Raw genomic sequence first — 25,596 nt, 5'->3', positions numbered from 1 at the left:
ACCCGGTGGTCGTGAGTAAATAATCTTGGCAGAAATCGTGTTTTTGGAACGATCCGGGGGGAAGGAGAAAGGCAGCCTGCCTCCCTCCCTTCGAGCCTAAGAAATTAACCAATTTGAGGGATTGCTGCCACAGAACTGGTTATAAAGTATCTAAAATCGATACATGAGACTGGCAAACTTTTTTCTTGGGAAGCTAACTAGCGGAAAATATCTCTATTTAAAGTTGCGGTGTTTGCGCTCCAGCTTAGGAAAATGGCGACGAACAAAGAGACAGGAGAAGAAATATGATACCCACTTCCTCCTCCTCTGCCAGTATGCTGGGTTTCGTCCTTGAACTGGTATTGAACTCTGGACTAACAGATGAACAAAGGCTCACTGCCTTGAAGGTGGAACTAATTTACAGAAAAGTTAAAGTCTTGTGTGGGGGTCTGAAATGGAACCAACTGCCCACAGAGGAGGCTAACAAAACTTTTGACACTTTGGAAGAAAATCTTGTCAAAGAGCTGAGAGGATGGATGGAAAGATGGGAAGAAATGAATGAGCTACTTCGGAGAAGAAATTCGCTTGTTGGGGGTGGCAGTCCCAAGGCGATGTCAAGATTTGCTATATCCAGTCCCCGAGGTGTGAGCTCGGGGGCCAGGGACAGAGAATTAAGGTATTTACAAGAAGAAAAGGAATGCTACAAAGAACCGGAGAAGCTGAGAGAGGGAGAGTTGGATACCTCGGAGCTCGTGGCAAGGAGAGCTTTGGACTGTGCCTGGATCTGTGGACGTTGGGAGAGGGAAGTTGCATGGAAGTTCAGTGCTGATGCCATCAGGAGAAGAAGAATGGACAGAGGGGGTGTGGGGTGAAGTATTAAGTAAAATCTAAAGCAATCTGTTATGGTATTTTGAAATTGGAGGGTGAACACTGTCAACAATAGTTTGTTTTATTATTTGTTTGAACATGAAAAGAGATATTTCAAGTTTTTATGTTATTAGCAGCAGTTCAAAGGATAGAAGAGATAGATTTGATGAGGACGATTTGTGAGGATTGATGAGGATGTAGTATAAATAAAGTCAATTTAAGTGGTTTAAGTTTATAGATTAAGACGATTAAGATTAAGATGAAGATTAAGATGAATGTTTTACTTTATATATATAATTAAGTTTAATTTTTTAAATGAAGAGGTTAAAAAGTAGATTATGGATATAAACTCGAAGGTGAAAAGGCAGGGGAAGTCAACTGTCAAGGTTGGAAAAAGAAATTTTTTTTTTGAGATGTATAATTAAGAAGAAAAATCATGGCAATTTTTGTAATAGATGTGTAATTGTATTTGTTTTGTATGTGTATAAATGTAGGTGTGGTTAAGGTTGTATGTTGTTATAAGTAAAAATGTCAATAAATTCTTATAAAAAAAAAAAAAAAGAAGTTCTCTAAGTCTGCTACCCCACCACCGCTTGAAGGCTGCTGTGGCGTTCAGCAGACCTCTTACTGATTTTCCCTTTGCATCAGTCAAACCTATGTTACAGAGATCCTGAGCTGTAAGTCAGGGCCTTTTTAGCCTTTTTGATAAATTTGATCTTTGTCCTAATGAACTTGATCTTAATTGTGAGGGTGTGTGGATGTGGAAACCACAACCAAATACCAAATACTTTCAACTCTTCCACAATCACAGTTTGATAACCTCTCCCCAGCAGTTCTCTTTTTCATTTATTTTATTTTTTAATAAATACTTTTATTGGTTTTGACAAAAACAAATCCAAAATAATAAAAAGATTTTACCGTATCTATTAAATAGTGGGTGGACATAGCAGCTCTCTTTATTCTCAGGCTGGAACAGAAGTGGAATGAAGGGCTCAGCAGCCTGCTTATATAGAACTCAGCTACAAGCAACAGTAACAACTTTCTGTAGTTACCCAATCCCTGAACGTCACTTTCAATCCCTCATTTGCATGTGCGGACCTGAGTGAGAACTGCAGCCGAATGAACTATATACACCCCCTAGTGGCCTAGGGTGAGAACTTCAATACTTAACAGTATCCATATATGAGATTCTCTGAATCTCATGACTCCCCCCTGTCCCCTTAAAATAATTCTTCTGAAAGTACATCTCATTACATTCTCCACATTTTCCATTTCTCCGATTTGTCCATATTTTTCGTTTCTTTACCAGTTATTTTTACAGTCCAGCTAACGTTTTTTTCATTTGTTTGTTTACAATGGTCTCCTAGGTAAATTAGAATTTTCCCCCATTCTTTTTTAAAGCCTTTATCTTCTTGATTCCTGAGTCTCCCAGTCAGTTTTGCCATTTCAGCATAGTTCAGCAATTTGATTTGCCAATCTTCCTTGGTCGGAACTGTTGGTTCTTTCCATCTTTGGGCTAGTAACATCCTTGCAGCTGTTGTCACATACATAAACAGTCTTTTCTGGTCTTTTGGGATATCGGAACCTGTAATTCCCAACAGTTCTCAAAGCCCAGTCAAACTGACTGACTGACTTTGAGAATCTTCCAGTTGTCTGCAGGACTCTGACTAGCTGAAAGACCCACACCTAGAGATCCAGTTACAGGTAGGTAGCCAAGTTGGTCTGCCATAGTCAAAACAAAACAATTTTTTTTTTTTAGAAAAATCCTTCCAGTAGCACCTTAGAGACCAACTAAGTTTGTTCTTGGCATGAGCTGAAGAAGTGTGCGTGCACACGAAAGCTCATACCAAGAACAAACTTAGTTGGTCTCTAAGGTGCTACTGGAAGGAATTTTTTATTTTGTTTTTACACCTAGAGATGTAAACTCTCTGGAGGTTTTGAAGCCATGAGTTGCGGGGAGAGGATCAAGTTTATATTGCAAATGGAAATTTGTGGTTAATGGAAAGATATGCAATACTTGCTTTTTTTTTAAAAGCACCCTTCATTTTATTTTATCATTTACTTATTTTACTTATTTATCAAATTTCTATGCCGCCCTTCATCCCAGGATCACAGGGTGGTTTAACAATATAAAAACACAAAAATATGACTGATAGCCACATTGTTACTCTAGGAACACAAAATGTATGGTATATAAGTTGGTTTGCCCACAAAATTATAATGTTTGGTATTTTCACGCTACCTTTTCTTCAGTCAATAATTACAATTTGAAATTACCTTTTGAATACTTTGTTACAAATGGAGCGCCGAGCAATTGAACTGCAAGGAACTAGCATCTCTTTGGTTTTGCCAGTTTATGAAGATCAGGCAAAAAATCAGGGTATTTATTTTGTGATTATACTAGAAGATGTAATCTTGTTGAAGATGAAAAATCCAATAAAAATTATATCAAAAAATAAAATTATTTTTTTAATTTTCACTTTTATGTGTAAGCCACCTTGAGTCCCATCACAGAAAAAGGGGTGTAAATAAATACAACAACAACAACAACAAACAACAACAACAACAACAACAACAACAACGTCTGAGGCAGATTTGGCGGGGTGGGCTGTTCTGTCAGGCAACGTTGGATAACACTAGTGCTTTTTTCGGGGAGGGGCAGGGGTACGCATACCCCCAAACATTTTGTGAATCGAAGTTTGGCTTCATAGAGGGGCAGTATTTCAATATGGGTAAGAAAATGAGAGTACCCCTAAACATTTTTTTTTTAAGAAAAAAAGTGCTGGATATCACCCATATACTTTGTGTTGAGTGAGTGAGTGAGTGAGTGTCTGTCTGTCTTTGTGTGTGTGTGTGTGTGTGTGTGTGTGTGTGTTGGTATCTCAAAATTTGGATTGAAAGTGCACTGTCCAGATTTCGAAAGTGTATGCTTTGGAGCTGATTTAGGGTTGCCATATTTTGAAAAGTAAAAACCAGGACAACACGAAATTGCTGAGTTTTTTGTTTGGTTTGGTTTTTTAAAAAACAAAACGCTGCCTTTCCCCTCGGACGTCAATTGAAATCCCGGTAATGTCCAGGAAGATCAGGACGTATCACAGCCCTAAGCTGATCTGGAATTATTTCACTGTGGCTGTCTTCTAAGATGGAAGTGAAATCCACAAAGGAAAATAATTGTCTGGAAATAAAAAAAATTCTGAAGGGGGTGTTTGTCATTAATATTCTTTTCTCAAGGGGGCCAATTAGGGAAAATCACTGAATTTGGGATTCTAATCTTGAGATTATCATTATAATTTACATTGTTTTTAAGGGGCAGTGGAGTGGTTAGGTCTTGGATGCAAGAATTGCAGAAATATGTGGTTGGTAGTGGTAGCAATAAATAATAATAATAATAAACTGGTAGTGATAAATAATAACTGTGGGGTTATTGTTTTTGTTTGTTACTATGTTATGTATTTTTGTGTTATAATCGCCCCGTGACCCTCGGATGAAGGGCACTATAGAAATTTTAAAAATAAAAATAAATAACAGTACTTACAATGCTGATAGCACCATTTAAAGTGTTATTACAGTGTTAGCGCAGTGCTTATTCTAGTGTGATTTTACATTATCCGGTGGCAGATTATTTATAAATATAAAATAAACATTATATAAAAATATATATACTATTTATTTTTAAAAGTTTTTTTTTAAATAAAAAAATGACTTAGCAACCTTATCTTATGCACCACAGGAACAGATCGTGTGGAAAAAGTGATATGGTAGCATTGATGGTGTGAGGTAATTTTTGTGGAAATGGCAGCCAAGGCCGACCACTTGTCAGATTTACAATCCTGGGCAAAACACTATGTGAGCAGGTTTAGCCAAAAATTAAGCCAAACCTTGAAGTTGAGGGATGCCAAAAATTGGTTGAGTTTGTGTCTTAAATTGTGTTTTGATTTAATGCAGAATCACTGTTTTATGGAAGGTGCTTATTTCTATACATTTGCAAATGAGATTATTCTTTTCAATTCCCAGCCATAGTACTGAATTACTGACAACAGTTTTTCATAATTTTTCTGCGCTGAGAATATTTTAAAAAGAAATGCACTTAAAAAAAAAGAAAAGAAGGCAAATTGCAACTGATTTCTTTCCGTTAAAAGAATGATTTCTTCCCTCTTAGGACAGCGACAACCTCTGGTGGGATGCCTTTGCAACGGAGTTTTTTGAAGATGATGCAACCTTAACTCTTTCATTTTGTTTAGAAGATGGACCAAAGCGATACAGTAAGAGGCAAATGTATTATAATATTCACTTTTGCTTCTGTGTATTTATACAGTCTCAGGGGGGGAAAGCTGAAGCATGGCACTGTCATGACACTCTTTCAGTGCGTACCGAGTTGCAAATAACAGCTTGCCGTGGAGGAGAGCGTTAGGCTTCAACTTTACGAGGTCTGGGTTCAAATGCTGGCTCAGCTGTCACTTGCTCTTAACCAGTGTCACAGGTTTCAGAATAACATGAAACAGCTCCTTGGAGGATCGGTGGGAAACTTTTTGCTTAGAAAAATAGGCATTTTGAAATACATACTCATGCTCTGGGGGCTTGTGCTAAATCTTCTGGATTGCCTTGCTGACCACAGCCAATTGCTATGCTCATAAAGACCTGCTTGTGTGTGTGGTTTTTTTTTTTTTTTACATCTTTAGTTATTTTAAGATTTTGCTGCCTCAGTCCTTTGTTAGTTTCGTGCTGCTGAATTTTCTTAGATGGATATTGTCAATTTATTAATTTGAATATCTATTGGATTTCATTTTGAGTCTCTTTAAGAGAAATGGGTATGATAGAAAATTTTAAAATAAGCCTTTCTTCTCTCTCTCTCTTCTTTTGGGGTGGGGTGGGGGTGGGGCACTGTGCTAGGGAGATTTTTGATTAAACGGTTACCTATAAATGATTGAGCATAGAATACCATACCCTCCAACATTCCTCCCATGAAAATAGGGACATTTCTCACTCTCCTGCAACTGACCCTCCTCAATCCCCCATTTCACCCCCCCCCAGCACAGCATTTCCTATCAGAAGAAGGGGGAGTCCACCACCAGCACACCAACGGGATATGGCACACACACACACCACCATCCTGAGAAAACTCATTAATCCCAGTTTGGTTTGGTTTTATTCTTTGGTAGATTAACAAAAAAAGAAAAGCATTCACCAATAGATAAATTTTAGAAAGGGGCAAGATTAGATGGGGATGCACAAAGCATTTTTTTATGGGGGGAAAAAACCCAATCAAGACTCATTTTGCTCCGCTCCGCTCCTCCTCTCTTTCCACTGCCCTCTGCTTGCACCTCAGAGTTGGCGTATCATGCGAGGCCAGATTGTGGTGGTGGCAGCCTCTCTTTTCCTGCTTGGCAGGGGTTTGGACTGGATGGCCCTTGTGGTCTCTTCCAACTCTATTATTCTATTCTATGATTTCTCTTCACCTGCTCTCCAGCAGCCAATAACATCTGCCCAAGGGAGAAGAATGGCAGTGGTGGCCATGGAGAGACCAAGGGAATGCTCCCTCACGCCTGCCACTGCTGCTTGCCGCTCAGGAAAAGTGGTGGCTCATCTTCCTCCCCAAGCTCGGCAGCGGCACTGGAGCGGGATCGAATCAGAAGCTGGGGTGACTTTTATAATTCTGGGACGCTTGGAGGGTATGGAATTCTGGAAGTGGGTGGGGATTTTGAGTTAGGAGAATAGGCCTCCAACATGAGCTGGTATTGGTTTGTAGAACCTAGAGCAGGCACCCCAAAACCCGGCCCTCCAGATGTTTTGGGACTACAACTCCCATCATCCCTGACCACTGGTCCTGTTAGCTAGGGATGATGGGAGTTGTAGTCCCAAAACATCTGGAGGGCCGAGTTTGGGGATGCCTGACCTAGAACTTGCATAGGTACCTCCTGTTGTTCTCCCCTCATGCGATTCTGACCCTGAAGCCATCTCTCCTGCCAGCCCCCTTCCCAGCCCGTGCAAATTAAAAGCCTGCGCAACTAGGATTCTGAATTGTGTGGGCACACAGCAGGCACCCATAGGATGAGCACCCAATGGTGGGGCAGGATCAGCGGACACAACACAGTTGCAGTTGTGTGAGGAGGAGAAGACAACGGAAAAGGACTCTGGGCCTGTTGGGCTCTGGGGGTCAAATCCTGCTAGGCTAATGCTTGACTGACTAATAAACGTTTGGACTTGTTAAAGCTTGCCGCAAGCTATGCACAAAGAATTGGCTCATTGCTAGTTCTGACTAGAGATGGATGTAAAATTTGCGGAAATTTTGAAGCTTTGAAAAAAAAAAACCCGGTTTTTCCCCGGTTTTTTTTTTTTGGTTAAAAAACAACAACAACGGAAATTTTCGGAAAAAATGAAAAAAAAATGCTACATTAGCACTTCTTTTTTTCTTTTCCAGATTGAAAGTCATTCTGTTACTTTAGAAACATAAAATATAACTATGGACAATTTTAATGGGCATAAAATTATCACAACTAGCATATTAAAAATATAGTGTATCCAAACAATTATTACAAACAGAATTTACTTTTAAAATAATATTTATTTGTATTTGTAACAAATGGAGCGACAATCTCCTGAACTGTTTACTAGTTTATGTGGAACAAAAAAAACAACTCCACAAAACAATTTTTAAAAATCCAGAAGTAACAATTATTCATATTTCCTCTCCACAGTATTAAAAAAAACATTCTCATAAAAAGAACTGAAGAAGGAAGTGGGACTAAGTTTCATGAATGGGCATGAAATTTAATCAGAATCATTTTCTGAGCTGTAATTAAGTGTATACTTTCAGGCCCTTTTTGTTGCTCTATATTTTCTTCCAGTGCTTTGAGGCCTAGTGAAGAGGAACAGAACCAATGCATACCACACACATGCAAAAACAAAACTGAAACCTTTTTCTTGTCTGGTGACAACAGCACCTCCTAAAGGAAGAAATGTATGTTGATCTTGCATTGGAGAGTTCAGTTTGTAACCTAGGACTTGCTTGTCCTCACAGAAGTTAGAATAATCTGATACCATACATATTTTTTAGAAATGATTTATAAAATATTTGAACCCCTTATCTTTTTTAATATCTCTCTTTATTATTTAAAAATACAAATACATAAACACACAAACACAAACACACAAAATAAACATATACATTTACATACTACTATCCTTTTTCTTTTTACAGACAAATTCTCGTACCTCCAATTATCCTCATTGCATTTAGTACTATTATATTTGTATAGCGTACAATTATAGTTTTCATTTACAAATCATATTTTTTCATCCTTGAATCTCTATTTAATACTTTAAAGGTTCAGTCTACATCTGCGATTAGGATTCCATTTATACCACTATTCCTTAAATATTCTTTAAATATCCTCCACTCTTTCCATACTTCTTGATTCATCTGTTTCCTGACTTTACCCGTTGTTTTAGCTAGTTGCAGATATTCTATCATTAGGTTTTGCCAATCCATTATAGTTGGTGCAACTTTATTTTTCCAGTTTCTGGCCACTAGCATTCTTGCTGCTGTTATGCCGTACATGCATAGTACTCTTTCTGCTTTTTTAATCTCTTCCGGCAAAATACTTAACAGGAACATTTCTGGTCTTTTTTTGAATGTACACTTTAACAATTTTTTATGTTCTTCATATATAGCATTCCAATAATTACATATAACAGGAGACGTCCACCACATATGTTTGTATGACCCGATTTCTTTGAACCCCTTATCTTAAAATATTTTATTCATCATGTTAAAATAACATAATCTTATTTTTTATTTTTTCAAGTTTTCCAATTTTTCAGAAAAAAACAAAAAAGGCTTCAGGGAAAAAACGGGGAAACGGTCGCCCCCCCTTTTTTCCGGTTTTTCTCCAGACCTTCACATCTCTAGTTCTGACACAAATGGAAGAAATGGGAGTACTCAATATAATGGCAGAGAAGAAGCAAATATGTTATTGATGGTACAAGAAGGTAGAACCCCTGAGTGAGGGGGTGGCAAACCTGTGACCCCCTTGGATGTTGTTTGACTACAACTCCCATCATCCTTGACCACTGACTGTGTTAGATGGAGATGATGGGGGTTGGAGGGCATTTGAAGATCACCTTGTTGGCTACCCCTGCTCTAAATTCTGGTCAACAGAGGCGCCCCCCCCCCCACCACCAACAGATGTTGCTTGAATACTTGACTTCAAAGCAGGGAATTATGGGATATAATAAATAAATAAATAAATAAATAAATAAATAAATAAATAAATAAATGTAACTGGATATAAGTAGTTACGGAAGGGAAGGATACAATTAGTAGCTCTTGTAAGGAATAATTGGTTAACATTTTTGTTGCATTTGAATCACCAGAGCCATAATTATGGGCATATTAAATATGATTTGCTTAACTATACATTTGTATATAACACACACAAACGTAAGTGAAATATTATTACAAAAGAACAAGAACACGGGAACATCCATTGCCATTGTCGGTCCTCGTCTGAATTGAGCTTCCCCAGTTAAGGAGAAAACAAAAGCTGTACAAATCACAACAACCATTTGTTCTTAGATCACCAACTCTCAAGGGGGTCTTGCAATTATTTCATCTTTCAATCGGGGCTTCGGTTTACAGGCTTGCTCTGTTTTGAGCTCTCCACGTTTAGCAGACAGCACAGTCATTAGAAATTAGTTGTGGCGACAGGAATCTTTTTTACTCTTTGACAAATTCTTTCGTATGTAGTAGCCCTGTTTTGCAGAAGCACAGCCCTGTCCAATCTAACTGGACATTAATTGCTTTTTTAAAAACTGATATATCTTTGCCTCTTAGACCGATAATACAACTAGCAAATTTGATATCTGACAAGTTGACTCAACCTAATTGGGACAGATCAGCCACTACCAGTTTTGCTGGAGGCTGTAATTTGAAGGTCTGTACAGTTATCACTTGCTTTGAAACGCTAGAAATAGTAATTCTGTCAACAATAATCCTTTAAATGGTGTTCAAAGTAGCTTTTCCTTTGGCTCCTCCGGAAAGAGGCAGCACTTGTCAAATAAACACCCAGAGATAACTGATAAAATGAATTAAATGTGTGTGGGTGATGCAGTGACAGCCAGTCACTACAAGAAATATAAGAATCTTCCAAGATGTTGAACTCAAAACATGAAGGTGTTGCAGGCGGGAGAGAGAAAGAGAGAGAGAGAGAGAGAGAAGAAACGAGGATTGTTCCGACTGAATGTGTTGGAAAGTATTTGCTGCACGGCTTTGTAAGTTTTTAATCTGCCTTGTTTCATGACGTGAATCAGTCATACCAACAGATCGACCCTGCCACTGCTGCCCGGACCTCCTGCACAGAAGGGGCTGTTCTCCCACCAAGCTCAGGCAGCCTTTGCTAGCACTTGGGGGCCAGGCACCACTCGACCCCTTAATGCACCTGCCCTAAATGCAGGCAGGCACAAGCGACCACTTGTAGTAGCTATCATAAATCTTGAGAGCCAGTGTGGTGTAGTGGTTAAGAGCGGCAGACTTGTAATCTGGGGAACCGGGTTCGCTTCCCCGCTCCTCCACATGCAGCTGCTGGGTGACCTTGGGCTACTCACACTTCTCTGAAGTCTCTCAGCCCCACTCACCTCACAGAGTGTTTGTTGTAGGGGAGGAAGGAAAAGGAGAATGTGAGCCGCTTTGAGACTCCTTTGGGTAGTGATAAAGCGGGATATCAAATCCAAACTCTTCTTCTCATGTGGGGAAAGGAGGGAGAGCTTCACTGGACCCAGTGGCGGAGCAAGCTGATTGGGCGCCCCTGGGGCTGCACACGTGCCCTGAACCCAGGGGCGGGGCCAGCCACTCGCGGGACGAGCTGGGGCAGGACGCTCTGCGGGAGTCTGCTTGCCTCTTCCCACTCAGCCATCCTACAGCTGAGGGGGAGGTGGCGGGCGGACCGTTTGGGGCAGCGCAGAACCTGTGGGTGCCCAAGCCCCGGAGATACGCGTGGCTCGGGCGCGCTGCAGGCCCCGCGGTGAGTGTCGCCCGGCATTTTGTCACCCCCCTCAGTGGTGACACCCGGGGCGCCCGCCCCCACTGCACCCCCTTCCTCCACCCCTGACTGGATCCTAAGCTGGACCTGCTGCCAACAAGTTGTGGGGACTCAATCTGGGCTTATTTTCTGGGCCACTCTGGGAACTGGAGTAGCAAAATGACGTGGTTTTCAGGGAGCCCTCCTGCCATGGGGCTTATGAATGGGTTGCAGAAAGAATATTAGCGGGGGGGGGTGTTTCCCCACCACCCCATTAAGTCCTGGTACTGCCTTGACAGAATTAGGACTGCATCTTATCAGTGGACCAGTGTTGGTTTTTTTTAAGTATGTTTCAAAAGGAACCATGGAGAAAAAATATCATGCTCTTTGGTTAAACATTATAAATGCTACAAGAACTCATGTATTGTATTTAGAATTGTGGAGATTCTATGGGTACTAGAACATAAGAGATTCCATTCTCTATATCACCAGTGCCTACATCTTGTACGTTATGTTATGTTATGGCCTTCAACTATCAGAGCTCCACAAAATATATCTTTCCCAAATTGTGATTTTTTTTAAAATGCCTCTGCAAATGTAAAGTAAAGACATTTCTTTTCCATCTCCTCCACAAACACAATTTTGCTCAGGAACTACTAGTCCAGTGCTCCAGTAATCTAATTATTAACTTATATATAACTTAAGGCCAAAATAAGCTTATTTATACAGTAAATTCCATATAGGACTTCCAAATAGGGGCATGTAGGATTGCAGCCTTAGTTGTCATGTTTGTGATCTCGGGAGAGAGAGATCTGTCCGTTTCTAAGCAGACCACACAAACATGCCTTCTACACAAACACATACACCATTCATGGCCCCTGAAGCACCAGGTGCGCAGCCTGGGAGTCATTTTGGACTCACAGCTGTCCATGGAGGTCCAGGTCAATTCTGTGTCCAGGGCAGCTGTGTACCAGCTCCGTCTGGTACACAGGCTGAAACCCTACTTGCCCGCAGACTGTCTCGCAAGGCTGGTGCATGCTCTGGTTATTTCCCGCTTGGACTACTGCAATGCGCTGTATGTGGGGCTACCTTTGAAGGAGACCCGGAAACTACAACTAATCCAGAATGCGGCAGCTAGACTGGTGACTGGGAGTGGCCACCGAGACCACATAACACCAATCCTGTAAGACCTACATTGGCTCCCAGTACGTTTCCGAGCACAATTCAAAGTGTTGGTGCTGACCTTTAAAGCCCTAAATGGTGAGGCCCACTATACCTGAAGGAGCGTCTCCACCCCTATCGTTCAGCCCAGACACTGAGGTCCAGCTCCAAGGGCCTTGTGGTGGTTCCCTCCCTGCGAGAAGTGAGGTTACAGGGAACCAGGCAGAGGGCCTTCTCGGTAGTGGCACCTGCCTTGTGGAACGCTCTCCCACCGCTAAGGAAATAAACAACTATCTTACTTTTAGAAGACATCTAAAGGCAACCCTGTTTAGGCAAGTTTTTAATGTCTAATGTTTTACAATTTTTTATGTGCTATAACCCTAGAGTAGCTGGGGAAACCCTACCAGATGGGTGGGGTATAAACATTATTATTATTATTATTATTATTATTATTATTATTATTATTATTATTACCCCCTCTCTCTCTTACACACACACACACACACACACACACACAGCACCAACTTGAGCAAAACAAAACCTTCAGAAAATCTCCTCCATAGGTGAAGGGAGTGCCTGTAATCTATATCCCCCCCCCCATAAAAAAAATTACCACGACAACCCAACTGATGCCTGCCTTCAAGAAAATCTGAGACTGGGAGACTCAAATCTTAGGCTTTGAATGTTGCACTTTGCGCTGCCATGTATATTCCTTTAGATAGCTGACTAAAGGTGCAAGCTAACTCCTTTTTTGAGCTGGCGTCAAGAACTGGGGCTGACCACTGCACTAGCTGTCGTCTGGCACAATGGGTTGCCCCTCTCCCCCTCCCACCATTTCCATGCAGGGTTCGGATTGTGCCCAAACCCATCTCACTAATTCTTTTACCGACTTGCCTTCCCATGTGGACCTCCATAAGTCGTCTCATTCATATCTCATTGCAGAAGTCTGCAAGGAATAAATTATCTTCCAATTTACCACCTTCTACATCGGATCCCTTGGAGTTAATTTTTACTGCAAGCCACTGGGAAAGTGACTATTTCAATGCCTCGATTTATCCAAAAAATTATTAGAAACAAAAGCCCCTCAGCAATGGATACCCATATTAGCTTTCGGCAAAGCACTCCCTTAACAACTCCAGATTCTCCATGGTTAAATGGAAATAATAGTGATCCATTTCGGTGGATTGCGGGGATAAATGAGAAATTATTCCATGGCTTAGGCAATGTTTTCCTAAACAATAGATTTTAAATGTAAAATCATTGCCTAAATGCAATTTTACTTCCTTTGTTGCACTCTGGTGGTTCAACGAAATAATTATGTATGCAAAAAAGGACCGATGATAAGGTACAGAGAAGAAATCTGCAGTTATCCCAATAATAAAACATCACGTTTCATGGAAGAAAAACATGTTAAGAGTTTCCTAATCATTGTACAGTGCTAGACTCTGATCCACTGTTGACCAGGTCCTTTGTTTCTCAGAGACAAAATATTTCCAGAACAGATAAAAGAAGCAAGCTTGATTGACAGTCCTGAGCAGAGTCTCATCAGCTGCTGAGCTGACAGTGTACTGGTGTGCATTTTGCTGATGTGGTGAGGGCTGACAGGTGATTGACAGCCCCAGACTGTGGAGACGGGAAAAGATGAAGCATGCTCAGTAAGAATAATCTGCAGTGTTTGTGCAGCACACTGCAGAGGAGGAGAGCTGGGAAGGTAGCAATTTCAGAGCCAGTTGGCAGGAACGGAACACATGCCCACAAGTGCCGAGAATGAGAGTTTGCAAGGATTTTACCCCCCTCCCCACACAGTTGTGTTTTCTGATTTATATTTTATTGTAGGAACTTTAGGTTATGTAACACTCTCAGCGAAAACACAAACAAGATTAATAAATTGCTAACAATGATTTCCATAACAAATGCTCAGACATTTCGGATGCTGCTTTGATACCACCATTGCAAACGTAGCATCATTTTTTTTTGGTGATTATTTTGACTGCGCTATTAATCCGTTTTCTGATTTCTGCCACATAAGCTTGAAATTGAAACTAGCCAGTAATTGGAATCAAAATTTGGATGTGATTTCCTTGTAAAGGTGAGAATTAAACAGATGCGTGTCACACATGACCGCTAAGGATGTAATGTTTCTTAAAGCGCAGAGATGCTAGTCTCGATGTTTTTCATGTCACATTTTCATTGGTACTTAGAAAATTTGTAGAGTGACACCCCCAAATCTATCCAGGTAGTTAATTGGAAGTTACATTTTACCAGTTTTCAGGATGGAATTGAAATTCCTAGGATGATTTCAGAGAGACGTGCTGCTTTCCATGGCAGCAGTCTCCTCTCTCTTTCTTCACTTTAAGCTGCTTTTAGAAGAAAAGAAAGAAAATCAAGTATTTTTGCCGCTGCCTGTTCTGCCTTTGGCAGCAGCCGGGTGTTTCTCGTCTGCTATTTCTGCCCTCAGCTTGCCCCTGGGATGACACTATGTGATGTAGGGTTATTCTAGGGGCAGTCTGGCAAAGGGCCACTGGGCAGCCGCAATAAATAGCGGTAAAAATACTTTTCTTTTCTTTTCACAGTTTAAAGTGGGAAAAAGAGACAGAAGAAACAACTGCTATGGTAAGTGCACCCCACAAAGCCATTCAGGGAATCCCCATGCCCTAAGAATTTCACCAAGATTTCAAATAGTTACATTTTCAGAAACAAATGCTTTGTTTTATAGCGGATAGCTGTCAATTTCATGATAAGAGGGAGTGTACTTTGCATAGTATACCAAATCATTTAGCTACAAGTCGATCAGGGCATTCAAGTGAAATATATTTTCCAGTCTTATCCCTTGTATTATTATTGTGTTTGTGTGTGTGTGTGTGTGTGTGTGTGTGTGTGTGGCAAGACACAGGAGCAGTTTAATATACATGTGAAACTCGAAAAATTAGAATATCGTGGAAAAGTCCATTTATGTAAGCAATTGTTTTCATTAGCTACTGGAGTTTAATATATGAGATAGACTCATGACATGCAAAGTGAGATATGTCAAGCCTTTGTTTGTTATAATTGTGATGATTATAAGAATAATTTATTATTGGCCAAGTACATTTTCCAACATACTTGGAATTTGTTTCGGCTACCTTGCAATGTAAAACATACAGACACTGTTCCTCTCACAATACAAAGAAGCAAAGAAACCCCACCCATAATTTACCTCCCCTTCAGCTATACAACTACAAATTTAACAATTTAATGGCACAAGGGAAAAAACTATTCTTGTGCCTGGCCGATTTTGTATATGAAGTAGCGACATCCAGATGGAAGTAAATCAAGCAGATGATGACCGGGATGTAAAGGATCTGCTACAATTCTCTCTGCTCTCTTCCTAACTCGGGTAGCATAACTTGTCTGTATTGAAGGCAAGCTAACACCAATTACCCTTTCTGCAATTCTTACAGCATGTTGGAGCCTTTTCTTGTCTCTCTTGGAGGCTGTACCGTACCAAGCTGTTATAGAATTACAGAGAACAGTTTCAATGATGCCTCTGTAGAATTGGATCAACACTTCCTGGGGCAATTTAAATTTTCTTTAAAAACCCCAAAGTTGAAATTGTTAATTTGGGGTTCTCATCAGCTGTACGCCATAATCATCACAATTACAACAAATAAAGGCTTGACATACATCGCTTTGCATGTCATGAGTCTATCTCATATATTAGTTTCACCTTTTAAGTTGAATTGTTGGAAAAAATGAACCTTTCCACGATGTTCTAATTTTTCGAGTTTCACCTGTATTTGGGTCTCAAAGCACATTCTCAATAGTACCAAAACAGCAAGCTTGCTCTTTTCTGCTGCCATGAATGTGCAGAGTGCGGTCATCTCCAAGGGAAGGATATATTGAAGTTTCCCTACACAAGCCCCATATAATCTCCTGAGGGAAGCAACTGCGCCCTTGCATTGCTCCCATTCATTTCAAAATTGTGTCTTTCATTAGTTTTTGATTTCATAGGAATGTGTGAAACCTCCCTTTTTTTATTTCCTTGACTAATGGCTGCATCATCACAAAGCGGCCGTGCATTGTTCATCAGGAAGAAGCAGATGCTGGACTTCCATTAGGGTGGGGTTTCCCCCAGTTCTCAAATGATCATTAGTGCCCATTCTTCCCATTTCATGGAAAGACACTTATTTTATCCCCTCTTGAAATTTCCTTATAATTTCCATATTTAATCTTGTATCTTTATTAAGGCTCAAATCAAAGACCAGAAAGCAGATAATGACAATCCATAATCGGATATAGCATTGAAGGATGAATTATATAACAAAATTGCAATCCAATTCATAGAACTGGTACTTACTTTTAGGCTTAAAATTTAAGATAATTTTTTTTAGTATTATAAATTAATGGATCTTTACTACCTGTTAACATTCCTTCTAAAGGTAAAGATCAAGTCTCAGTCACTGTTGTTTGCTGACGTCATTATTAAGGCTTTCATTGTCATTAATTTTTAAGTTTAACTCTGTGTGTGTATTTGTCTTAGTTTTGTTTTATATGAACTTAAAGCTGAAATAAAGTGATTGATTGATATCCCCCCCCTCAAAAAAACCCTGTACATACGTCCCTCTAAACAAACATAAAATAAAAACAGCTGTGGGGGAAAAGAGCTTAATTGTGAGTGGTTTCTCATTTAAGGCACTGTCACTCACAGGTTAGCTATTGCACCAAAGAATCAACTACTAATTGGGGTTGTTGTTGTTGTTCAGTCGTTCAGTCGTGTCCGACTCTTCGTGACCCCATGGACCAGAGCACGCCAGTCACGCCTATCCTTCACTGCCTCTCGCAGTTTGGCCAAACTCATGTTAGTAGCTTCGAGAACACTGTCCAACCATCTCATCCTCTGTCGTCCCCTTCTCCTTGTGCCCTCCATCTTTCCCAACATCAGGGTCTTTTCTAGGGAGTCTTCTCTTCTCATGAGGTGGCCAAAGTATTGGAGCCTCAGCTTCAGGATCTGTCCTTCCATTGAGCACTCAGGGCTGATTTCCTTCAGAATGGATAGGTTTGATCTTCTTGCAGTCCATGGGACTCTCAAGAGTCTCCTCCAGCACCATAGTTCAAAAGCATCAATTCTTCGGCGATCAGCCTTCTTTATGGTCCAGCTCTCACTTCTGTACATTACTACTGGGAAAACCATAGCTTGAACTATACGGACCTTTGTGCTGTCTAGGTTTGTCACTGCTTCCTCCCAAGAAGCAGGCGTCTTCTAATTGGGGTACTGCATACAATTATCACCCATGTTTGTTCCCATGGTGGTGCTTAAACTCAAATCTCTTCCACAACTGCAACCAGGCACCTTGCTGCTGTTTGAAAGTGCACGCTCACAGGTCTTCTTCTACATCCAAACCTAATTTTTCTTAATGTATGCATGCATCTTGATCCTGGGGAATGCAGATGGTTGCCATCAGCGCAAAGACTGGGACTCCCCCAGCAAGGCATATTCTGGGATTTCCAAAGATCACATGCCAACAGCCATCTTTCTTGCTTTTTGTACCCGCTTCCATTGTTGGACAAAACCATTGCAAGTCTCTGCCACTCATTTTCTGTCCCTGTTATATGACAAAACTGCTATCTGACATTCCTTGCGTAATTTTCTAGACAAAAATTGCATTTGCCAGAAGTAATAAATTGCTACTGTTTCCAGGAATAGGCTCGAGCCTATTCCTTTTCATTTCAGCAAAGTCCCAATAATTAAACATCACTCAGTAATTACTACATGGCAGAATAATTCCTCCTTTTCTACTTTTTGAGGCTATTTTCTTTGTGTTCCTACTTATCCTCACCCCCCAATTTTTTTTGCCATGTTTTGAGATAATTGCTGTGCCGTCTGTGTTACGCGGTGCATGCATTAAGCTGGAGTCTTTGAAAGCCATAAAAAAGACAATCTGAGTTTTCCTGACCCCTTGCTGTTTTAGCAGTTGCCTCTTGTAGTAATCATATTACAAATCCATCTATAGTGTTTATTTGTTTGAAACGTACTGCTATATCCTTCCAACCAACAGAATCTAAGTGCGCCAGGGCATTAGGAAAGAATTACGGGTGATTGCCTAGCTGTTCCAATTCCCACATTGGCTCCTGGTATCGTGTTTTCTAACTGGCAGCATACCCCATCATTTGCCCTTGAATGGGTACACAGTGACTACCCAACGCCTCCCCCTTAAGGCATTCTCTAGGTCAGGGGTCAGCAAACCTTTTCAGCAGGGGGCCAGTCCACTGTCCCTCAGACCTTGTGGAGAGGGCCAAACTATATTTTGAAGTGGGGGGGGGGAGAGAACATTCCTAGACAGCATCTTAAAAAGCAAAAACATCACCTTGCCGACAAAGGTCCGTATAGTTCAAGCTATGGTTTTCCCAGAAGTAATGTACGGAAGTGAGAGCTGGACCATCAAGAAGGCTGATCGCCGAAGAATTGATGCTTTTGAATTATGGTGCTGGAGGAGACTCTTGAGAGTCCCATGGACTGCAAGAAGATCAAACCTATCCATTCTCAAGGAAATCGGCCCTGAGTGCTCACTAGAAGGACAGATCCTGAAGTTGAGGCTCCAGTACTTTGGCCACCTCATGAGAAGAGAAGACTCCCTGGAAAAGACCCTGATTTTGGGAAAGATGGAGGGCACAAAGAGAAGGGGACGACAGAGGATGAGATGGTTGGACAGTGTTCTTGAAGCTACTAACATGAGTTTGGCCAAACTGCGGGAGGCAGTGAAAGATAGGCGTGCCTGGCGTGCTCTGGTCCATGGGGTCACGAAGAGTCGGACACGACTGAACGACTGAACAACAAAAGGTTTGTCATTGCTTTTCTCCCAAGAAGCAGGCGTCTTCTAATTTCGTGACTGCTCTCACCATCTGCAGTGATCATGGAACCCAAGAAAGTGAAATCTCTCACTGCCTCCATTTCTTCCCCTTCTATTTGCCAGGAGGTGATGGGACCAGTGGCCATGATCTTAGTTTTTTTGATGTTGAGCTTCAGACCATATTTTGCGCTCTCCTCTGCACTACCAATGATAAATTATTGTTGTTATAAGGTCATTAAAAACAGTTTAAAAACACCAAAACAACAAATAAATTTAAAACAATCCTGAAACTGTAACAAGTGGACACTCATGGTAAAGACTCATATATATCCAGTTGTGAAAGCCTGGAAAGACAAAAAATGTCTTCAACTGTTTCAAGAAGCTGCAGATAGTGGGTGCCTATTGTAGCTCATAAATGTTTTTAAGAAAAACGAAACACTAAAGAACTGTTTATTTAATCTCACACATTTAAAGGAAATTATATTTGCACTTGCAACCAGATGTCCCGGGGCTTTATTGCAATGCATCACACATTTTGGTTTCATTTATTTACATCTAAAGCAGTTGACGAACAGATCAATATTTTGGCTATGCGTGACTTTTTCACATTTCAAATACCTCTTTTCAGAAGCATTTCTCTTTCAAATACAAAATAAATGCATCAGTTTTACAAGTGTGGCTTCTTATGTTCCTTCAAAGTGTCCACACAATTTTTTTTTTACCTCATCAAAAGGTAAAACTCCCTAAGGAGCGACAGCTATTTGTTGGGCTCATTTATGATTTTTACTGCACACCCAACGTGTGTAGCTGCTATACAAATAACAACAAAAATAGGTCCCCAAGACCAGATAAAATACAAACAGATATTACAAGAACAACAGGAGGATTAGAGTGAAGTTATCAGAGGACAGGAAGCAAACAGTGAAACAGTGCTAGTTATTTAATAGGCCGTGGACTTGGATATACCAGATGCTTATTAGAAGTGTTTTTTATAGCCATTGCAGCAGAGCAAAGTTGTAAAGAGGGAGTTTTCTGAAGAATATCAAAGTGGCGCTGTGGCTGTTTAAAGGGAATGCATCCCATTACAGGTTGCAGTTGGGGATGCTGTTCATTGGCTTTCTTAATTGCTCTTATCGTCAGTGTGGATTCTGCAAAGACACAGAAGCGCTGGACAGACATTGAAAATGGGAATGCAAGGGAAATGAGGTTATGCCTGCTAGTGTACCCCACGCAACCTGTGCGTAAGACACTTTGTGTGTACAGCCTCGTGTACAAAGTCCCTGCACACTGAACTTGAACGTGTCAGTTTTGCTGGGTACGCGCTCTTGAGCTGTATATTCAGGGTTCTTCAGCTGCATGGATGTCAGGGTTAGAAGTGCAAACTCATTCCACACACCCCCCCCACCCTTCTGCATTTATTTGTACCACGTTTAAACATCTTCACAGTCATGCTGAACCTGATCAGATGAAAATTTCTGAAGTTTCAGATTCCTGACCTTGCATGCTTTTAGCTCATCAGGGTAGATGACTAGGATAGGATAGGATAGGATAGGATAGGATAGGATAGGATAGGATAATCTTTATTTTCATTGTCCAATGCTGAACAACGAAATTGAAATCTACATCAAACTTACAACAGCTATCAACCTGCTATCCCCACCCATCCCACCTCTGCATAATAACCCCCTAAAAACTCTGATACCTCCCCTAAAAGGTAAAGGGACCCCTGACCACTAGGTCCAGTCGTGTCCGACTCTGGGGTTGCGGCGCTCATTTCGCTCTATAGGCTGAGGGAGCCGGCGTACAGCTTCCGGGTCATGTGGCCAGCATGACTAAACCGCTTCTGGCAAACCAGAGCAGTGCACGGAAACACTGTTTACCTTCCTGCTGGAGCGGTACCTATTTATCTACTTTCACTTTGACGTGCTAGGTTGGCAGGAGCTGGGACCGAGCAACGGGAGCTCACCCCGTCGTGGGGATTTGAACCACCGACCTTCTGATCAGCAAGCCTAAGAGGCTCATTGGTTTAGACCACAGCGCCACCCCTAATTTACCCCTAAAACTCTGATAACCCACACCTGAGTACAGACCCTCCCTCACAGTCTGCCTTTCGTTGTATTCAGAACAGAAATCGCTCTTGGGTAGAAGCTATTTCTCAGGTGGCTGGTCCTGGTCTTTATGACCCTATGCCTCCTTCCAGAAGGCAGAAGCTGAAAAAGATCATTTCCGGGGTGTACACTATCCTGCACAATGTCTGTTGCTTTCTTATAGCACCTGGAGGCATAAATTTGGTCCAAAGTGGAAAAAGTGCACCCAGTTATCCTCTCTGCTGTCTTTACAACCCTGGACAGCGCTGTTCTTCCCCCAGCTGTGTGTGCAACTCCCAAACCACACACACAGACCATAGGTTTACTGTACAGTGGTAAAATGCCCTCAACAGGTCCTTCGATAGATTGTTTTTCCGGAGGATTCTCAGAAAGTATAACCTCTGCTGTGCTCTTTACTATTTGCTCCCCACGTTAGATCATGTCTCAACTCCATTCCCAGAAATCGAAACACTGAGACTTGTTCCACACACTCCCCCTCGATATTAAGTGGTTGAATATTCAATTTACATTTCCTAAAATCCACAATTATTTCTTTTGTTGTCTTTAAATTAAGGAATGGATTGTTTTCCCTGCACCACTCCGCCAACTGCTCAACTTCCTTCCTATAGGCCACTTCCCCCTCTCCAGACGTAATTTGACCAACCACCGTTGTATCGTCTGCAAACTTAATGATCGTATTACTAGGGTACTTGGGAGCACAGTCAGATTATAGAGCGTATATAAAAGTGGGCTCAACACGCACCCCTGCAGCATCCCCACATTCATACTGAGGTCCGCAGAGACACGAGAACCCACCCTGACCCCTTGGGAACGGTTTGATAGAAAATCTAATATCCACCTACATAAGCTCGGCAGAAGTCCCAGATGTAATAGATTGGGCACCAGTCTATGTGGGAGAATAGTATTAAATGCTGATCTTCTGTTTCTAAAGACGAAACCACCTTTTGGTGACCTTTTCAGGGCTTTTGTGGCTGTGACAAGATGAACGAGGCACCCAACTGAAACACAAGAGTACCTTCAACTCCAGAAAAACAATTTACAAAAAAGCAAAGTAATATTGATAGGATGTGCCATAATTTTGAGATAGGTGAAGAGACTTGAGTCTCTTAATGGCTCCTCAGATCACCCTGCAAAGCTCACACAAATCCTTTCCGGTTTCACTCCTGGGATGTGTGACAGGTATACAAACCACAGGTGTGGGGAGAGGGGCCATATCTCTATGAAAGACTACAAGCACCGTATGTATAAAGTTCAATGTTCAGTCCAGAGTAGGCTATCTCCAGCTTAAATGATTTCAGATAACTGAACTGAGAAAGTCCCTTCTCAGCTTGAGACCCAAGCGAACTGCTTCTAATCAGAACAGAAATGACTGAGCTTGGTGTAACAAGTGTTTGGCTCAGGAAAAGTTAGCTTCATGTGTCGATAAATGATCTGTCTATTCGTCCATGCATCCATCCATCTATCTATATGAGAATCACTCAGTTGTCTCATTTTGGTCCTAGATGGCACCATCAGTGAAGGAAACCAAGACCAGGAGGGAAGGAAAATTTGCTGGTGAAACAAAACCAGGATTAGCCATATTCTCGAAAGTGTTATGCTGGTAGAATCACATTAGACCTTCAGTCAGCAAGGCATGATGAGAATTGATGTGTAAGCGAGTAGATGGCGGTGGTTGGGACACACACACAAGTACTCTTGCACTATAAATCTGTTGCCAAACATGGTGGCAGGGCAGAATGTCAACAGAGTTTAATGCATTTCCTTTCCTTTATTACAGCAGGAGTTTATGTAGGAGAGATGGATTGATTGCATTAAATACATTCTACTACATGATGTAACTGGTAGTAAAACAAAGCTATGCAAAAATAATCATATTACTAGGGATGGAAGTTCATACCATTACTGTATTTTTCTCTAGTTATAATCACAGTATCCTGAGTTGAAGATTTCACTGACCTTGGTAGTAACAGTTCTAAACAGAAACACTTGCTTGTGGCTACATTGACTTCTTCAAAGGACTGCCTGCCTTTAAGTGTGTTCTGGATCTCAGCTGGCTGTCTCTCATATATTTCACCCTTACCACCTTCTCTATAAAATAAAGGTTATTGTAATTATGTAGCATTTATCATCTTGTATTAATGTGATGTCCTCCCCTTCACACCATGGCATGATCCCCAGATTGCATTTTATAAAGAAGTGCATTGTATAGGCATGAAATTGTAAATGAGAATTACTGAGTTTTGGAGAGCATAGCAATTCAAATTATGTCAAATTTCTCCTTTCATGCAGTTTTGAACAATACATTCTAAGGTTATACAAGAAAAAGAGTTAGAAGCCTGGGGTGGGAAAAGGTGTCTCTTGAAAGGCTGTTTTTTGTGCACTAATAACAGGACATAATATAACATGTATAGCAAGAAACATTACCTTTTATCACATGTTCAGCAAAAGTACATATCTTTCTTTTGTATTTCCACCTATTTGGGAAATAATTTCTCAGCATTGGTTGTTTTGTATTGTTGCATTTTGGAAATGACACCATTTGATATGTAAAGCTAGAATAACAGAACTGAGAATAGGAAAGAAAGAAAGAAAGAAAGAAAGAAAGAAAGAAAGAAAGAAAGAAAGAAAGAAAGAAAGAACCAGCTTCTCTATGAACTAATAATAGCGCAAGATGAGTCAATAATGCTAGGGTAAATAATATCTTATATGTTCTGTAGTGTGAAAGAGCAGTGTGTATAAAGGAGAGAGGTTATTGCAGACTAGGAAAAACCCAGGATGGTTTTGTGAGAAGTGCTTCTGAAATGTTCTTTTTGCAAAGAACCAAATGAATGAATTAGAATTGTATACAATACTAACAAAAAGAAACAATCTGCCTCCACAAATTGCTCTTTGAAACGATCCATGAAACCCTGGTGGTACCATCAAGTGCTTCGATTAGTTTTTTTTTGTGCTGGAGTTTTTAGAGAAGTTTAAATGTCTGTGGTTGCTGGTCTTCTTCACACCAATGTGGGAGGCTCAAGGCTTTTCTATTGACCTGAAAACAAAATATTAAAAGAGAGCCTGTTTGGTATAATGCATAGAGCTGGATTTGAGACTGGTTGAGGATTACATCTTCCATTCCCTGCACACAGCAGTGAAGCTTTCTGGGTGTCCTTGGTCCAACTGCTTCCTTTCAGCCTGCGAGGATAAAGTGGGGAAAATGTCCTGAGGTCCTCAGAAGAAGGCTGGCAATAAATAAATTTTCTTTGGTTTACAAATAGTTGCTTTTGCTTTGACAGATACTATTAAGGAAGGCTTTTATGGAGTGAAGGAGGCTTTTGGAATAATATCTCTCATACATTTCACTCTTGCCTCCTATAGGTGAGTCAGTTGTCCTAGCACCAATTTTTTAAGAAGGGATTACACAGTTTGTTGCCTCACATTCAGTGAAAGGGTGAGGTGGAGTGCCCCTCTGCCACAGTATATCAGGGAAGGGGAAGATTTTTTATTTTTATTTTTTTTTAAAAAAAACACACACGCTGGACTGCAGGTGTAGTGTAGAATTTTTTTTTAAAGGAAACTTCAAAAGGAGAAAATGTGCTGCAAGCAAATTGTGAGGGTACATGTGCAAATCCATTATCTGCAATACCAAATTCTCTTTTCTCACTGGGGGGGGGGGAGAACCAGAGTAAAACCCAAGGCATAATGGAACTGTGGAACTTGGAATCTTGTTTTTATGTTCTATGTTCGATATATGACTGTATAATTGTAATCTGAAATATTATGTAGAAATTGCTGTCTTACATTTTTGTTAAGGTATGCAAAAGTTGCATCTGGGTTACATTAAATGTTATAATGGTCACATTGTCACAATTATTTATTGATTTGACTTGCCACATTTTGTTTTGACGTGAAATAGTGTGGGTCTGAGGACATGGGTGGCGCTGTGGTCTAAACCACTGAGCCTCTTGGGCTTGCCAGTCAGAAGGTTGGTGACAGGGTGAGCTCCCGTTGTTCAGTCCCTGCTCCTGCCAACCTAGCAGTTCGAAAGTACGTCAAAGTGCAAGTAGATAAATAGGTGCCGCTCCAGCGGGAAGGTAAACGCCGTTTCCGTGCACTGCTCTGGTTTGCCAGAAGTGGCTTAGTCATGCTGGCCACATGACATGACCTGGAAAAACTCTCTGTGGACAAACGCCAGCTCCCTCGGCCAGTAAAGCAAGATGAGTGCCGCAACCCCAGAGTCGTTCGGGACTGGACTTAACTGTCAGGGGTCCTTTACTTTTGCCTTTTAGTGTTGGACTACTGTTGTAACGATGCATTCGTGTTCATTTTTACTGCCGTGTTGTGAGACGCTTTGGGCACATTTATGTGGAATAGCAGCTTACCAGTTAAAAAATAAATAACTAAACGTCTGTGAGTGACCCGGGGGCGGGCGGGCGGGCGGTCTTTTTTGGCCAGAAGGTGCCTCTGAAATCAACTGCAGCTAACTGTGCACAGGAATGCAGTCTTGGACTCCTGTCGTCGTCTCTCATGATTAATAGGGCAAAATCAGAACCGATTTCTTTGGGAATAAATACCCCCATTTAAAGGGTTGTTGTGTCCCAATGGAAGATTCTGTGTACCTGTGGAGAAGAGGTTAACCTGCAAAAATAATCGTTA

The 25,596-nt window shown here is 41.0% G+C and overlaps 1 protein-coding gene across 1 annotated transcript in view; it reads left to right on the top strand.

Moving 5' to 3' along the window:
• The window catches only part of LDB2 (LIM domain binding 2), a 202,601-nt gene that overhangs the window by 76,795 nt on the left and 100,210 nt on the right, over positions 1-25,596 (top strand). The window contains 1 exon segment of the mRNA XM_033160279.1: positions 5,006-5,108. Coding sequence (XP_033016170.1) covers positions 5,006-5,108 — 103 coding nt within the window.

Source organism: Lacerta agilis, chromosome 9 (genome assembly GCF_009819535.1).
Source record: "Lacerta agilis isolate rLacAgi1 chromosome 9, rLacAgi1.pri, whole genome shotgun sequence".
Classification (NCBI taxonomy): Eukaryota; Metazoa; Chordata; class Lepidosauria; order Squamata; family Lacertidae; genus Lacerta; species Lacerta agilis.
The sequence above is the reverse complement of the archived record's forward strand: the minus strand, read 5'-3'. Positions and strand labels throughout refer to the sequence as shown.